The 17,557-nt window shown below is 39.2% G+C and overlaps 1 protein-coding gene across 1 annotated transcript in view; it reads right to left on the bottom strand.

The window, feature by feature from the left end:
- Positions 1–7,530: 7,530 nt before the first annotated feature.
- STX5 (syntaxin 5) overlaps positions 7,531–17,557 on the bottom strand; it is a 32,647-nt gene continuing 22,620 nt past the window's right edge. The window contains exons 4-11 of the mRNA XM_073605318.1: positions 15,603–15,658; positions 14,207–14,277; positions 13,984–14,100; positions 12,208–12,264; positions 11,739–11,820; positions 10,502–10,602; positions 10,292–10,413; positions 7,531–8,603 (exon numbers count right to left, since the gene is read on the bottom strand). Coding sequence (XP_073461419.1) covers positions 8,444–8,603; positions 10,292–10,413; positions 10,502–10,602; positions 11,739–11,820; positions 12,208–12,264; positions 13,984–14,100; positions 14,207–14,277; positions 15,603–15,658 — 766 coding nt within the window. The 3' untranslated portion in view covers positions 7,531–8,443. The remainder of the gene's footprint in view (positions 8,604–10,291; positions 10,414–10,501; positions 10,603–11,738; positions 11,821–12,207; positions 12,265–13,983; positions 14,101–14,206; positions 14,278–15,602; positions 15,659–17,557) is intronic.

The following is a 17,557-nucleotide window of genomic DNA, read 5'->3' as shown; positions in this document are numbered from 1 at the left end:
CCAGATGTTTTGGAAGTACATTTCCCATGATGCTCAGCTACACTGCAGAGTGCATGAGTATCATGGGAAATGTAGTTCCAAAAGATTTGGGGTGCCAAGGTTCGCCATCACTGGCCTAGGCCATCTTTATGTAGAGCAACAATTCTTTTTTTCAGATCCTCAGAGAGTTCTTTGCCATGAGGTGGCATGCTGAACTTCCAGTGACCAGTATGAGAGTGAGAGCGATAACACCAAATTTAACACACCTGCTCCCCATTCACACCTGAGACCTTGTCACACTAATGAGTCACATGACACTGGGGAGGGAAAATGGCTAATTGGGCCCAATATGAACATTTTCACTTAGGGGTATACTCACATTTGCTTTAGACATTAATGGCTGTGTTAAGTTATTTTGAGGGGACAGCAAATTTACACATGAAAAAGATGTAATAAAATATTTACAAAAATGTGAGGGATGTACTCACTTTTGTGAGATATTGTGTATATATATATATATATATATAATGTGTGTGTGTGTGTGTGTGTGTGTGTGTGTGTGTGTGTGTGTGTGTGTGTGTGTGTGTGTACATACACAGTTTTGCTCATAAGTTTACATACCCTGGCAGAATTTATGATTTCTTGGCCATTTTTCACAGAATATGAATGATAACACAAAAACATTTTTCATTCATGGTTAGTGTTTGGCTGAAGCCATTTATTATCAATCAACTGTGTTTACTCTTTTTAAATCATAATGACAACAGAAACTACCCAAATGATCTTGATCAAAAGTTTACATACCCTGGTGATTTTGGCCTGATAACATGCACACAAGTTGACACAAAGAGGTTTGAATGGTTATTAAAGGTAACCATCCTCACCTGTGATCTGTTTGCTTGTAATTAGTGTGTGTATAAAAGGTCAATGAGTGTCTGGACTCCAGACAGACCCTTGCATCTTTCATCCAGTGCTGCACTGACATTTCTGGATTCTGAGTCATGGGGAAATCAAAAGAATTGTCAAAGGATCTGCGGGAAAAGGTAGTTAAACTGTATAAAACAGGAAAGGAATATAAAAAGATATCCAAGGAATTGAGAATGCCAATCAGCAGTGTTCAAACTCTAATCAAGAAGTGGAAAATTATGGGTTCTGTTGAAACCAAACCACGGTCAGGTAGACCAACTGAGATTTCAGCCACAACTGCCAGGAAAATTGTTTGGGGTGCAAAGAAAAACCTACAAATAACTTCAGGTGAAATACAGGACTCTTTGAAAACATGTGGTGTGGCTGTTTCAAGATGCACAATAAGGAGGCATTTGAAGAAAGATAGGCTCCATGTCATTTGGAGTGATGAGACCCAAATTGAGCTTTTTGGCCACAACCATAAACACTACATTTGGAGAGGAGTCAACAAGGCCTATGATAAAAGGTGCACCATTCCTACTGTGAAACATGGAGGTGGATCGCTGATGTTTTAGGGATGTGTGAGCTACAAAGGCACAGGAAATTTGGTCAAAATTGATGGCAAAATGAATGCAGTATGGTTATCAAAAAATACTGGAGGAACATTTGAATTCATCAGCCAGGAAGCTGCGTATGGGACGTACTTGGACACTCCAACATGACAATGATCCAAAACACAAGGCCAAGTCGACCTGTCATTGGCTACAGCAGAATGAAGTGAAGGTTCTGGAGTGGCCATCTCAGTCTCCTGAGCCATTGAGCCACTCTGGGGAGATCTCAAACAGGAACTGGAGGCTTTTTGCCAAGAGGAATGGGCAGCTTTACCATCTGAGAAGATAAAGAGCCTCATCCACAAATACCACAAAAGACTTCAAGTTGTCATTGATATAAAAGGGGGCAATACATTGTATTAGGAACTGGGGTATGTAAACTTTTGATACGGGTCATTTGGGTCGTTTCTGTTGTCATAATGATTTAAAAAGAGTAAACACAGTTGATTGATAATAAATGGCTTCAGCCAAACACTAACCATGAGTGAAAGAAAAGTTTGTGTGTTATCATTCATATTCTCTGAAAAAATGGCCAAGAAATCATAAGTTTACATACCCTGGCAGAATTTATGAGCACAACTGTATAATTATTTTATACACACACACACAATCACGTACACTGCCACTAACTAACCTGCCTGCCTAATCTAGCTTAGTCCGTCCACACACACTATACACGGCCGTTATGTACGCAGCCTTATATAGTGTGGGGCGTGGACTTAGTCCCCCTGAGCCACGATTGGCCAAAGGCACCCTGCATGCTTTGGCCAATCATCATGCAGCAATGTACTGCGATCTCGCAGTGCATTATGGGGCGTTCCACAGCGCACGAATTTCCCACAAACGCCCCATAATATTCGCTGTTCGGAGAACGGGTGAACACCCGATGATCGAGTCAAACTTACGTTCGATTTGAACTTCGAGCTCATCCCTACTCAGCAGGCAGCAGATCGCACTTACCGATCCTTTATGCACCCAAACTTGTACATTTGTGCTAATATCTTAATAATCTTTGCTAAGAAAATGCTATAAATTCAATGTGATTTTTAAAGCATTGATTTTATCAAGTTTATTGGTTTTTGGAAATGGGGCACCTAGCGTTCTTGTGCATTTACAAGCATCAGGCTTTTTTTTCTGCTCAAACGCTGCTGCTTTTGGACGCACTAGTAGAGGGTTTTTCCTGCCACTAAAACGCTGCATAGGATAACATGCAGGGGAGTTTAAAGGCAGCATAACAAAACCGCCAGACCCTGAGGAGCAGCTGTAATAAAGTCAAGAGCGTGTGAGGTCTAATATAAAATATATAGGTTAAAGTATGTGTGAACTCTCACCTTGTAAAATAATATTAGTGTGAGTACTCTCCTGCGCTACCAGTATTATAATGTAAATGTGTGGTATGTTTTTAGTGCTAATGACTAGAGTGTGCTGCTAGCACGGATTTCCCCCACAACGTTAGAATCAGTGATCAATATATAAAGTGCTGCGCTACTTAAGGCCCCATGCACACTAGCGTTTTCTTTAAGCTAAAAATGCTGGGAAAAAAAAAAAGCACTGGATAAAAAAAACGCTGGTAATAGCTGTTTGTGGTAGCGTTTTAGCAGCAGTCACATTATTGCAGTAAAAGGGAAAAAAAAACCCACGCTATTAGTAGCGTTTCTGCTGGAAAAAGGCTCCAGGAAACTCTACAAAAGCAATTTTTTTTTCTGCTCCTAGACGCTGAAGTTCAAAAAACGCTAATAGCCTAAAGTAGTGTGCATAGACACATAGGGTTGATTTACTAAAGGCAAATCCGCTTTGTACTGCAAGTGCACTTGGAAGTGCAGTCGATTTAGATCTGAAATGAGGGGAAGCTCTGCTGATTTTATCATCCAATCATGTACAAGCAAAAATGCTGTTTTTTTTTTTTTTTATTATTTTCCTTGCATATCCCCCTCAGATCTACAGCGACTGCAATTCCAAGTGCATTTGTAGTGCAAAGTGGATTTGCCTTTAGTAAATAAACCCCATAGTGTTATCCTATTTAGCTTCTAGGAGAGAAAAAAATGCTAATAACAGCTTGACGGGGGCGCAAACCATGCCACGTTTGTGCTTGCCAAAACCTCTTCCGCAAAGTCATGTCCAAGTGCAGCTGCAGATACGCCCGGCTGAGAGAGTGGCCACATGAATAATATGGCTGGATTTAAAAAAGAGACATACAGAATAACAGAAATAAGACAGCTAGAGAGAGGGACCCCAGGGGACGAGTGGTACCTATCAAAAGGAGAAGTAATGCAAGGTGTATTGGGAAATACATGCGTGATTCATATTGATTTGAGGTGAGAGTTTTGGGAGACTATACATACACGTGGTGTACAGCAAGGTGTACTTTAACCAGATAGTGAAAGGTAAAGGGTACAGCATGGATATTTATATACTCTGTAAAACTTTGGAGAAGCTGTGAAATATTAAGAGAACATGGACTTTAAAATGCTTTTTATTACTATAATATTCAAATAAATGTGATAGTCCATGAAAATTAATCAGCTGTAAAGATGACGTGAAACCTCCACCAGACTTCAGTGTGCAAAAGGAAAGCACACCACACCCACGTGCTATCAATCCGCTTACCAGAAAGATATAAAAAATACACGATGTGATCATACAATGAAGAGGGTTAATGGCAGATCCGAATGGCACACTACATCATGGGCAGGCAGAACTTGGAAATAGTCAGGTCATCACATATCAGAGGGATTAGGACTGGCATTAGAAATGGATAAATTGGTGCAGTCATCAACGGGAACAAACCAGTAAAAAAAAAAGCAACAATAGTGAAGCCCGTAAGGTAAAAACACATGTAGTTTATTGTAGTCTACTTACAGGTATGAAGTAAAAATCATCACAAAACAAGAATAATCCGCGGCTCTCAGCGTACTTGCATCGGCCAGCCTGACATGTTTCATCCTATGTGGATATCATCAGAGCTGCCGTTAACCCTCTTCATTGTATGATCACATCGCGTATTTTTAATATCTTTCTGGTAAGCGGATTGATAGCACGTGGGTGTGGTGTGCTTTCCTTTTGCACACTGGTGGAGGTTTCACGTCATCTTTACAGCTGATTAATTTTCATGGACTATCACATTTATTTGGATATTTGTTTTATTTAAGCGCTGCGTTTGGACTTTTATACATTTGTGTTTGATGAAATCTGCAAACTATGCCAGCTGCTTTTGTTGTTCTCTTTTTTAGTTAGCGCAGATATTTGTTTACCTGTTTATTACTATAATATTGTCATTTTATTTGGATGCACATATCCATTTGGTATATTGTACATTTTAAGATTGTGAGTCATCATTTAATTTTGACTTTGTTACATTAACTGTTATCGAGTTATAGTTTGGATTAGTACATTGCATTTTGACACATTTAAGAGTAGCGCAGCACTTTACAGTGCCTTGGAAAAGTATTCATACCCCTTGAAGTTTCCCACATTTTGTCATGTTACAACCAAAAATGTAAATGTATTTTATTGGGATTTTATGTGATAGACCAACACAAAGTGGCACATAATTGTGAAGTGGAAGGAAAATGATATTCAAATTTTTGACAAATAAATATGTTAAAAGTGTGTTGTGCATTTGTATTCAGCCCCCCTGAGTCAATACCTTTTAGAACCATCTTTTGCTGCAATTACAGCTGCAAGTCTTTTTGGGTACGTCTCTACCAGCTTTGCATATTTAGGAGAGTAAAATTTTTGCTTCTTTGCAAAATAGCACAAGCTCTGTCAGATTGGATGGAGAGTGTCTGAACAGCAATTTTTAAGTCTTGTCACAAATTCTTAATTGGATTTAGGTCTGGACTTTGGGCCATTCTAACACATGAATATGCTTTGATCTAAACCATGCCATCGTAGCTCTGGCTGTATGTTTAGGGTCATAGCCCTGCTGGAAGGTGAACCTCCGGCCCAGTCTCAAGACTTTTGCAGACTTTAACAGGTTTTCTTCTAAGATTTGCCTCCATTCATCTTCCGATCAACTCTGACCAGCTTCCCTGTCCTTGCTGAAGAAAAGCATCCCCCGAATATGATGCTGCCACCACCATGTTTCCCAGTGGGGATGGTGTTTTCAGGGTGATGTGCAGTGTTAGTTTTCCACCACACATAGCGTTTTGCTTTTAGGCGAAAAAGTTAAATTTTGGTCCCATCTGACCAGATGCACCTTCTTCCACATGTTTGCTATGTCCTCCCCATGGCTTCTCACAAACTGCAAACTAAATTTCTTCTGGCTTTCAACAATGGCTTTCTTCTTGCCACTCTTCCATAAAGGCCAGATTTGTGGAGTGCATGACTGATAGTTCTCCTGTGGACGAATTCTCCCACCTGAGCTGCGGATCACTGCCTACCTTACCCCTACTTTGTTCATTGGTCCTTGAGGGTTCCTGAAAATGGCTATGAACCAATCGATCCTTTAGAGATTGACATTTTTTTGTATGTGATCTGAGGATAGTCATTGATATATTTCCTCAGGATAGGATCACCGGAGAGGATATGCCAGTGTCTGCCTACCGTCTTTTTTACCATATGATGGTTACTTGAGTGTGTAGTAACTATCCTCACAGAGTCTAACCGTTAGTTCTCTTACCAAACAACAGTTTGTGTCTTTCTTTCTGGCATGCCTTATTATAGGCCTTCTTGGTATAACCTCTTTCTGGTAATCTAGATTTTAATAGATTAGAGTCCTTCTTGAAAGTCTCTTCATGTGAGTTATCCTAATGATAGAATTCTCCACCGGAGCTGTGGATCTCTGCAACTCCTCCGGAGTAACCATGGGCCCCTTTGGCTGCTTCTCTAAATAATGCTCTCCTTGCCCGGCCTGCCAGTTTAGGTGGACGGCCATGTCTTGGTAGGTTTGCAGTTGTGCCATACGCTTTCTTTTTCGGATGATGGATTGCACAGTGCTCCGAGAGATGTTCAAAGCTTGGGATATTTTTTTTTATAACCTAACCCTGCTTTAAACTTCTCCACAACTTTATCCCTGACCTGTCCGGCATGTTCCTTGGCCTTCATGATGCTGCTTGGTCACCAAGGTTCTCTAACAAACCTTTGAGGGCTTCACAGAAAGGCTGAATTTATGCGGAGATCAAATTACAGACAGGTGGACTCTATTTACTAGTTAGGCGACTTCTTAAGGCAATTGGCTCCAATAGATTTTAACCACGGGTATCAGAGTAAAGGGGGCTGAATACAAACGCACACAACACTTTTCAGATATTTATTTGGAAAACCATTTATCATTTTCCTTCCACTTCACAATTATGTGCCAGTTTGTGTTGGTCTATCAAATAAAATCTCAATAAAATACATTTTTTGTTGCAACATGACAAAAAATTGAAAATTTCAAGGGGTATGAATACTTTTTCAAGGCACTGTATATATTGATCACCTTATAAAACAACCCATTCAGTTTAAAATAGACCTGAAAAGCAGTGTGTGTAAATGATAGGAAAAAAACATTTTAAAATCTCTCCCCCCCCCCCCCCCCTTTTTTATTTTTATAAGTGATCACATACACTCTGTTCTCAGCTGAATGAGCTCAGAGATCTAGGGGAGGTGAAACAGCAGTACACTGGACTTCCCAGTGAATGGCTGTCCTGAGGGGTGGGAGGGGTGTTGGAGGAGAGCAGACTGAGCTCTCAGCACAGCTAAAGAACTGACCACGGTGTGCTCTCCTGCCTAGTGTGGTCTGATTTTGATCGGAAAGCAGAGGGACTGGCAGGAACACCAGAGATTTCACACAAAAGGAAATAATACAAAGAACAAGATGACATTTTCATACAATATGAAATGTTGGTTTTACATATTTAACTGCATCCCTCTGTTTTCTCACACAAAATACAAGGAACATCTGTCCTACATGAAAAGAAATGGATTTCCAGGACTAAAACCTGCTGCTACTAGATAAACTAGGAATGGAGAAACAACAAGCTTTTTATCAAAAGGTGCACTTTTTTTTTTTACCTGCATCTGTACAAATAAACAAGGCAAACTCAAACAGTTCAGCTGAAATGTGTATTACTCATCTGTATTATATACAATGTGTACATCATATGAAGGTCACAGTCTTTATCCTAAGGCATTTGGGGAGAGAGGGGTTAGAGTCCTCCATGGTTGAGTTCTGGAATGTGTTAAAAAATATAACCGCCTCTCCTGGGTCATTTAATCCATCTACACGGGACCTTCCCCTTTGAGAGGGCAAACCTGCGTATTAGCAGTTTTTTTCAATGCTAAGGAATAATAATTTAAAAGCAAAAAAAAAAAGTCTACAAAAGATTAAAATAAGAAAGAGAAGTCTGTATATGGTGGAGAAGGAGGCTGGTTGATCCTTTCACATGCCTTGGGTTAATTTTAGGGAGTTCCAGTAAGACACCTCAAGAAATGTCAACTCAACTTTCATACAATCGCAGCCACACCCTTCTCACTCATTCACTTCACATACATTGGCAAATAACATAGCATCTGTATACATGTGTTAACCGTTCCGCCATTCATAAGCAATATACAAACACTCATACACCATTTTCACATCCCAATTCACTTATGACTGTGTGTGCAGGCATATATATTTACAAGGCCTAAAATCTATATTATAGTTAGTATTATATTATTTACACATACACACACAGTCATCCACTGTATATTCTTTCATTATACCATCAAATATGTGCACTTTATAGTTCAAGGGTAACCTACCTATGGCACCAAACAGCAGTTCTGGTACCATAGTAGGCCTGCCTCTTTTTTTTTTTTTTTTTTTAATAAAGGGAAGAAGTGCCACACACAATAGCCACGATCCACATGCATACAAAAATGACAGCACTGCAATTTTCCTGTGGTTTCATAGGACCGAGCCGTCTGGGAGGTAGCATGGAGTGTGTGTGGACCATCATACAGATTTTGTGGGGGTTGCCTCAAGCCAGGAAGACTACAAATATGATGAAGAAAACGATAAGTATAAGAAAAATCTTGATCATGAGCCAGCGGTTTGATGTGACGGACTGAAAATATTTCAGAATTTCAGAGTGGGCTGCTTCCACATTCAGCTGTGTATCCTCTATATTCCCATCAATTCTGTTGAAACAAAAGCAAATATATAGGGATATAACTTTTTTTGTGGAAGGGAGTTTAACAAGACACATGGCCACTCATTAAAATTAGAAGAAAAGAGGTTTAACCTTAAACTACATAGAGGGTTCTTTACTGTAAGAGCGGTAAGGATGTGGAATTCCCTTCCACAGGTGGTGGTCTCAGCGGGAAGCATCAAGTTTAAAAAAAACTATTAGATAAGCACCTGAACGACCACAACATACAGCGATATACAATGTAATACTGACATATAAATCACACACATGGGTTGGACTTGATGGACTCGCGTCTTTTTTCAACCTCACCTACTATGTAACAGCTGTAAAAGGTGGATTTAAAGAGTAACTTTACTTCACTTTCATTCCCCTTTGGGTGATAATTGCAGGTATTTTAACAAATTTTCCTCGCAGATTCCTATCTTTTGTTATTCTGAAGAAATAGCTGGTTGACTGTTTCCATGTGCAAAGTGAATAAGAGTTATTTTTTTAATTATCAATCACTTGCAGGGTTTTAACCACTTCAGTCCCAGAAGGATTTACCCCTTTAATGACCAGGCCATTTTTGCGATATGGCACTGCGTTGCTTTAGCTGACAATCGAGCGGTCGTGCGACGCTGTACCCAAACAAAATTGATTTTCTTTTTTCCCCCCCACAAATAGAGCTCTCTTTTGGTGGTAAAAAAAACAAAAAAAAAACCCCCCAAAAAACGTATATTGATTGGTTAGCGTCTACAAACTAGGGGATAGGGTTATGGACTTTTATAATTATTTTTATTGTTTTTACTGGTAATGGCGGCGATCTATGATTTTTAGCGGGACTGCGACATTGCAGCAGACAAATCTGACCCCAAGTGACATTACAGTGATCAGATCAGTATAAATAAAAAAACACTGATCAATGTATAAATGACACTGGCAGGGAAGGAGTTAACATTAGGGGGCATTCAAGGTATTAACTGTGTTCCCTGGGTGTGTTTTAACTGACTGGGGGATGGGCTTCCTAGTGATCAGAGATCGCTGTTCCTGATCACTAGGAACAGCAGATCTCAGTATTGTTCCATCAGAACGGGGATCCGCCTTGTTTACATAGGCAGATCCCCGTTCTGCCTCTGTACCGCAAATCAAAGATGGCATGTGCTCCCACTGTATCTCATGCACGGACCGACGTACGGTACATCGGTTCGCGCTGCCGCAGTATATGTGCGGTGGGCAGTCCGGAAGTGCTTAATGAGGAACGTTGCAGGTTCTGCATTCCTTTAGGCGCTATTTCTCTTGGAAGTACCTCACCAAAATGAATTTTTTTGTTGCACAAGCTGGCAATTACGTTTCCAGGGGGTGTTCTGTACACCATCTGTAAACAGAATGCCTCCAAGTTGCCATATTCTATTTTACAGAAAATTATGCAGCAGATTGAAAAGTTAAAAAGGTAATTTTTTTTTTTTTTTTGAAACTGTAATTTTGAACATAGCAGGACACGTGTCAAGAAAAAAAAAAAAAAAAAAAATTATAAATAACATTCATTCACAATGTAACTTGTGTATCAAAATTATATATATATATATATATATATATATATATATATATATATATATATATATATATATATATATATATATATTTTTTTTTTTTTTGCCATTAACACTGGATAAATCAGTGGATGGGTCAGTTACCCACCTCTGTATAGTTTCTTCCTGCTCCTTTACCATGTGAGCCAGCTGTTGGAAGATGGAACCTAGTTCGACTATGGTGGACTCTATATTCTGCATAGTGTCTGCTCGACTCTGAATATAGGAATCCTGAAGAAAGAATTGACAAAGTTGTACTTGTGAAGTTTATGGATGCTGTAGACCAGTCCCTTTTTAAAACAATGTCCACTGCTCTTACCTGCTCATCTATTAGCTGCAATTGTTGACTGACTTTTGAATCCATGTCTATTGTCACATCCCCATGTCTGCGAGAGTCATCTTGTAGGAGGACAGAGGGACCTGCAGTAAGATACAAGCAATACTTAACCACTTCAATACTGGGCACTTTTGCCCCTTCCTGCCCAGGACAATTTTCAGCTTTCAGTGCTGTCGCACTTTGAATGACAATTGCGTGGTCATGCAACACTGCACCCAAACTAAATTTTTATAAGTTTCTTCCCACAAAAGAGCTTTGTTTTGGTGGTATTTGATCACCACTGGGGTTTATTTTTTGCTAAACAAACTAAAAAAGACCAAAATTTTTGAAGGAAAAAAAAAAGTTTTTTTCTTTGTTTCGGTTATAAAATTTAGCTTTCGCCTTTACCGACGGACACTGATAAGGAGGCACTGATATGTAGAATTGATGGGCACTGACAGGTGATTGTGATGGGCACTGACAGGTGTTACTGCTGGGCACTGAGGTGGGCATTGATGGGGCACCGATTGGCAGCTGATGGGGGCTGCGCTGATAATCAATGTGCCGATTATCAGCACAGACCCCCCCTCTGAACCAGGAAGTGTCGGTAAACGCAATACCTAGGTTCACGTTGACAGGGAGAGCCGTCGATCGGCTCTCCCTGTCAACGCGAACCGAGGAATTAAGTTTAGCAAACACTTCCTGGTTCACGCGATGATCAGCTGTGACTGGTCACAGCTGATCACGTGGCAAGGAGCCTCCGTCAGAGGCTCCATACCACGATCGGAGATGTAGTGTGTCAAATTGACACACACCACCTCCGACTGCAGCCCCCGCCAGCATGTTATCCTGCTGGACGTCATAAGATGCCCAGTCAGCATAACAGAACCACTGCCCAGCCGTCATTCTGCTATAGGCCAGGCAGGAAGTGGTTAAGAATGCAAAGCAGAGCTAAATAATAAGAAATGTAGACAGGACGTGAAAAACCAATAAATAGTGCTGCTGGTTACTTTGGAAAATGAACATGCTTGATGGAGTTTCCAAAAAGGTACTACAAAGAACAATGTTGAGTCGTATCGTATGGCAATGGACCAACTTACTGTAATCAGAGATGTTTTGTTTGGTTGCCATATGTTTCTGCATATCATGCTTACTTTTATGTAATGAATAACCCTAAAAAGGTGTCAGTCAATAAAAAAGGTGATAAAAGACAAATAAAAATAAACTATGGCACGCATACCCATGCTATTGTGATGGAGGGGTAGAGAGGAGACCTGATTTTGAGAAAACTGCTCCCTGCGACTTCGCTGATGCTTTAGATTCTAAAGAAGAAAACAAAAAAAGGTTTAAAAGTTGGAATTTCAAAGAGAAGTAGCTGTGGGAACAAAACTTGGGATAAAAACTACATAATACAATCATTTCCACTCAACTGTGTTGGGGAGCCGCAGGTTACTGAAATTGGCACTGCAAGGGACCCCCCTAGGTCGTAAAAGGTAAATTATTTATTTGCCGAAAAAGAGAACATTGATCACAAAGTGTTATTCAGAGTGCCGCAGTGATAAGAAGAATTTTTGCAGATTTTGCATGATTCAAAAAGTGAATATGCATGCTGAGTAATGGGCCAATCAAGCAGAACCAAACAATCAGATAGCTGCTCCATATGAGGCAGACTTTTTTCTAATATGGTACAACTAATATCAAAAACTCACCTCTGTCCTTACTTCTAGTACAGACTTGAAGTCATTAGACATTGATGCCAGCTTTGACTAGAAAGACAAAAATGAAGGCATTAACTTATGAAAACAAGAACATGGCTAAGAAAATTAGCTATAGGAAGATGGCTTATGACTATAATGCTGTCACAGTGCATTGATTAATTAAGGCCATGAAATGTAGTCCATGTATGGTCTTTGTTGTGCGAATAGTACACATTTTCTACAGTTGTGAAGTTCCGTCACTACTCTTTACACCATCCTCACAATGCAGGGAAAAACTGAGAGTTTAGCATCCGCAGAACTTCAATGCTTCCCACGGTTCTATTTTGTACTCAGAGGTCCAGACTGCTGTGGGAGCCATGCAGTGTCACTAACATGACTGAGGAGTCACAAATCACTTTATTCATGTGTTTGTACCTGCAGCAGCCTGGAGATAAAGCACTTTCCCTTGCATGCATTCACTTATTTCCGGCTTTTCACCATTTAGTCTACACTACCCAATATGTTAAAGAGTGATTTACGGTCCCTTAACCACAATGTAGGAATTGAACATTAGGTCCCATTGACATGTATACGTCAAATTAAGGCAGCCCATTCCATAAACACAATTGCACATGACTCTTTGTAATGCAACACATTACCATGTATTGCAATGCACTAAAAAGTAGTAGATTTGTTGCCTTAGTATTCTGGAGTATTATTCAAAATTAAACTGCAACACCACAACAACAACAAAAAAAACCCACGCACAATGCTCGCACTATTGCAACACAAAAGTGATTTGGTCTTAATCTTTATATTTTGAATTCCACAGAGGTTTATTAAAATGCTATGCTAAACATACCATTTGTCTTGGATGCTCATAAATACTTGTCTCCACGTCCAGATATTTCCCAAGACTAACCCAAAGAGAGTTGGTTTTGAAACTATTCCAAGCTGTGAGCACTTAAATCTAGTTATTTAGAGAATACACTAACCTTTAGAAATAGGTTACACCTGTATTTAGGATGTAACCTGTTCCTAAGCACCCCCCATTTTCCCCCATAACAGTCTGCAAGCGTTCCTCTCCCCCACAGCCTGCATTCAATTATGGGTGCAATGCTTTGTAGGCTACTGTATAAAAAAAAAATAAAAAAAAAAAAAAAAAAAAAACACATTTTTTTCTTCTTAAAAGGTAAACCTAGCCTTTAAGGGTAACCAACACCTCTCATACATAGCGAAGCAAACATCCTTTTGCTGAATTTATTCTTGTTAAAGTGTTCAGATGCAAATGCTTTAGACAGGATTTTCACCCAAGTTAATGGTCAAAAAATGTCATAATCTGCAGAGTGATTGAACTTGTCAGTAACCTTTTTAAACCAGTTGGCAAAAAAAAAATTTAGGACATCAAGAGGGGCACTGCCAATCATTACAAAATGAAGTGTGGATTAACTCTCAAACATCCTCTTTTACAGCAGGCAGCACTGGCACACCTACAGATAACTAATGCAGCAGGAAAAGTGTAAGCAGGTAGTCACAGCATGACATTTTGGAAGAAAATCATTTCATCAGTCTTGACATAAAAACCACTGCATTATCTCAAATTCATTTTGTTAATAAAGGCATGCCCAGATCTGACTGCACTGAATATCCATGCATTTCATGGATCGGTCTGCTATAGTAGAGAGGTTTAGGATCTGGCATCTGCATCACACTTGTTTGATCCAATTTTTTTGCCACTCGTCCTTCTGCTGCATTACTGATGTCATTAGACACATGGGATCGCCTCACCTGAAGAGAAACCACCACAGTATTTGAGTGAGTTTGAACATGACGCCCATTCTGATTGCCTCGTGCTCTTACAAAGGACTGTAACTGAGCAATCTGTTGATTTAGGCTTCCAATGTCCTGTATAATCGAATGACAGGTACAGATTAGAAAAAATAAACAGCACACACAAATATTATATACATATATGACATGTAAGAAATCAGCATAATCTATGGACACCTACTTGTTTAATAATGTATGTCAATTCCTCAATTTCCACTGCTTTGTCATCAAACAGAGATTTCCTTTTAGCCACTAAGGAAAATAAGAGAATAATCAAAGAAACTATATATCTGGCACCATTTGTTGTGCACAAAAATAGACACATTTATGATCAAATGGCATGTGCATATTCCTTAACCCTTTTGCTGCAGGAGCCATTTTTTTTTTTAAATTTGCACACGATAAAATGCTAAATTTTAGGCCTGAAGATTATCTAACCCCCCCCCCCCAAAATACATTATATGTTTTCTGAAAGCATAGGCCTAAAGAACGAAATGGTAGATGATACAATTTATGTTACACGATAGTTGCATTATTGTTCATCAAATCCATATTTTCAGTAAAAAAAAAAAAAAAATATAATATATACTTTCATGCATTTTTGTGTACGCAAACACTTTTTTTTTTTTTAGGAAAAATTAAAAGACAAGTAAATAGACACGAACTATCAACCCTCAAAACATGCAAAATAGCGAAAAAAAGGAAGGCACCCAAAACTGTACATAGGTAGCCCCTTAAAAGCCTTCACAGGTCATTGATGTACAGTAGAGTTAACAGTGAATGATGGCCTTGATCATTGCTTTCAGTCTGATATGTGTGTGGCACAATTGTTCTTTTTGTATGTTTACGCACCCAATGTGTATGCACAAAGGGGAGAGGGCTTTAAAATATTCTTGCAATAGCGGCTATGAGTTTGTTTACATGTGGATGGTGCTGCATCATAGTGGAAGGGAAAGCATTAAAGCAGAATAATGACATATTCAGATATATATTAGAATGGTTAACATAGACAAATATGTTTTTTGCTAGTCCAGAAATATATGTTGTTGTTATCAGACCACATGACAGAACATCTGGATGGATATTTTATTATTTTGAGCAGTGAAAGGGAAAATAAATAAATCAGAAATTTGGGTTAAGGCTGGCCATACACTATACTATTTTCTTATTCATTTTCCTTTAGATTTACCTTCAAACTATGTAGTACAAGGGCCTGCCTGATTGCATACACATTGAAAGTGTTTAGGTTTGACCTCATATTATATGGTTTTGGTAAATCTAAAAGGAAAAGGAAAATTGAATAAGAAAATTGTATAATGTATGGCCATCCTTAGTTGCCCAAACTATATAAAACACATTTTTCAAGTATGGCCAACTTCAAGTATTTATTTCCATTTACCTTTTCACAGGCAGTAAGATAATTAACCTCATACATCATCTGCATTTCTAATTAACAAGCATTTTCAACAGTAAAGACATGCACATATACATGATTGGCATGTATTTAAAGCCCATAAGCCCCTCATAAATAAGCTGTTTCTCTGTACATAAATACACAAAAACTTTTTTAGACTTACATATTGTCAGTTTTTCCAGCTTACTGAAGGTGTTGCTAAGATCCCTTCCAATTCGTCTGTAAAAGACAAAATGTGCAAATTGAAAAAAAGCTAGAACATTTTTTTTTTTTAATTGAAAGAGGCAGAAGACTGAAAACATAACACAGATTTACATTCTTGCTCCATTATAGTAAACCAAAATAGTCTCCATTCTGCATCAATGTGCATGATTACATCACCAATTTAGTAATAAACTTTGGATAAAATATTCAAGTGATAGGGGCTCAAAAAGGGCAGTTCAGTAGAAATAACAGCTTTGCCCAACCTTGATCACTTGCAACACTTCCTGTTCTTCAAAAGTTGTACATTTGATTAGTTTAAAAGGATACATTCACATTCGGGAACATGTTACACCTTCCACCCAATTTTGGGGTGGAAGATGCAACGTGTTCCAAATGCTGCAACCGCTGCCCGATCCCCCTCCCCGTGACAGCAGTATGGGGAGAACTTTCCTGTACTAGCTGTCACTTTTTGAAATCAGCATGGCCGTGCGGGGCTCTGGCCACACAGCTGCGTCATTCATTTACACACCTATGTGTGAATGAACTACAAGCCCTGGCATTCTTTCACGGCTGTTAGATTTTAGTTCTCAATGATTCTTCCTGTCAGATTGTATCTGCTTGCCTGTACATGCACACAGATACACTAACAGATCTGCAGGAGACTTGTATGGCACCAGTGATCTGACGCAATGCTTTACAGCAGGGATATGCAGTTAGCGGACCTCCAGCTGTTGCAGAACTACAAGTCCCATGAGGCACAGCAAGACTCTGACAGCCACAAGCATGACACCCAGAGGCAGAGCATGATGGGACTTGTAGTTTTGCAACAGCTGGAGGTCCGCTAATTGCAGATCCCTGCTTTACAGGCTCCAAAAATAAATAAATGCAATTTTTTTTTTTACCTGAAAAAAAAAAAAAAAAAAAAAAAAAAAAAGAAAGAAGAAAAGTGCATTTATTCTTTTTGTGTGAACATATCTTTTAAGCTTGCCAAGTTGAGAGCGGGGGGGAAAAAAAAAAAAAATTATTATATTAATAAATATATATATATATATATATATATATATATATATATATATATATATATATATATACACATACACACACACACACACACACACATACATACACACATATAATTTTACACACACAATATATATATTTTATTTATTCCCCCATCCATAGCTGATCTTTTATGTTCTGATGGTGGGAAGACTTCTCTGCTATCAGAATACACTCATCAGTGCTGCCGGCTACAGCTATAGCGTAGCGGCACCGATTGTTCGAAAAAAACAATAGGCTTAGGATCGACTTCCGTACAACCATCCTGCCCATACATGGATTGAAATTCAGCCAGTCCATGCTGGACTGGCTGAATTTCAATTCATGTATGACTGCCTTAACTAGACCTTCAACTTAAAAAGGACTGCTAACATAACGTGCTTGTTCTAAGTTTGCAAGTTTTATTAGGTCAGGCTTTTCTCTCATGCCAAAAAACGTAAGCTCTTTGGATGTGGAACTCCATGTTATTCTTGTTATAAACTTAGATCGCTTACTTTTATCAACAGTAAACACATTTATGCTTACATTCGAAGGTTTTACTGTACCTACTGGTGGTGTTTTTTTTTTTTTTTCTTAAAAAGTATCCATTACACCAGGCATGTCCACGCGCGGCCCGGTTGGTAATTTGGACATGTATATCTTTAGTGGCCCCCAACGAATCCCCGAGCACCACAAAAGATATACATGCTGGCTGCCTTGGAGGGGACAGGGAGGAGGCAGGACGAGTGCCGTACATACAGGTGAATTTCCTGTTTGCACGGCGGCCTCTATAATAGGAAGTCCCGTCTCCTGCGCTGCCATTGGATGACTGTTCTGTCCATCATAGGAGGCGGAACTTTGTATTAAAAAGGCCGC

Source organism: Aquarana catesbeiana, linkage group LG11 (assembly GCF_042186555.1).
Source record: "Aquarana catesbeiana isolate 2022-GZ linkage group LG11, ASM4218655v1, whole genome shotgun sequence".
Taxonomy (NCBI): Eukaryota; Metazoa; Chordata; class Amphibia; order Anura; family Ranidae; genus Aquarana; species Aquarana catesbeiana.
This window is presented reverse-complemented; position numbering and strand designations above follow the sequence as displayed.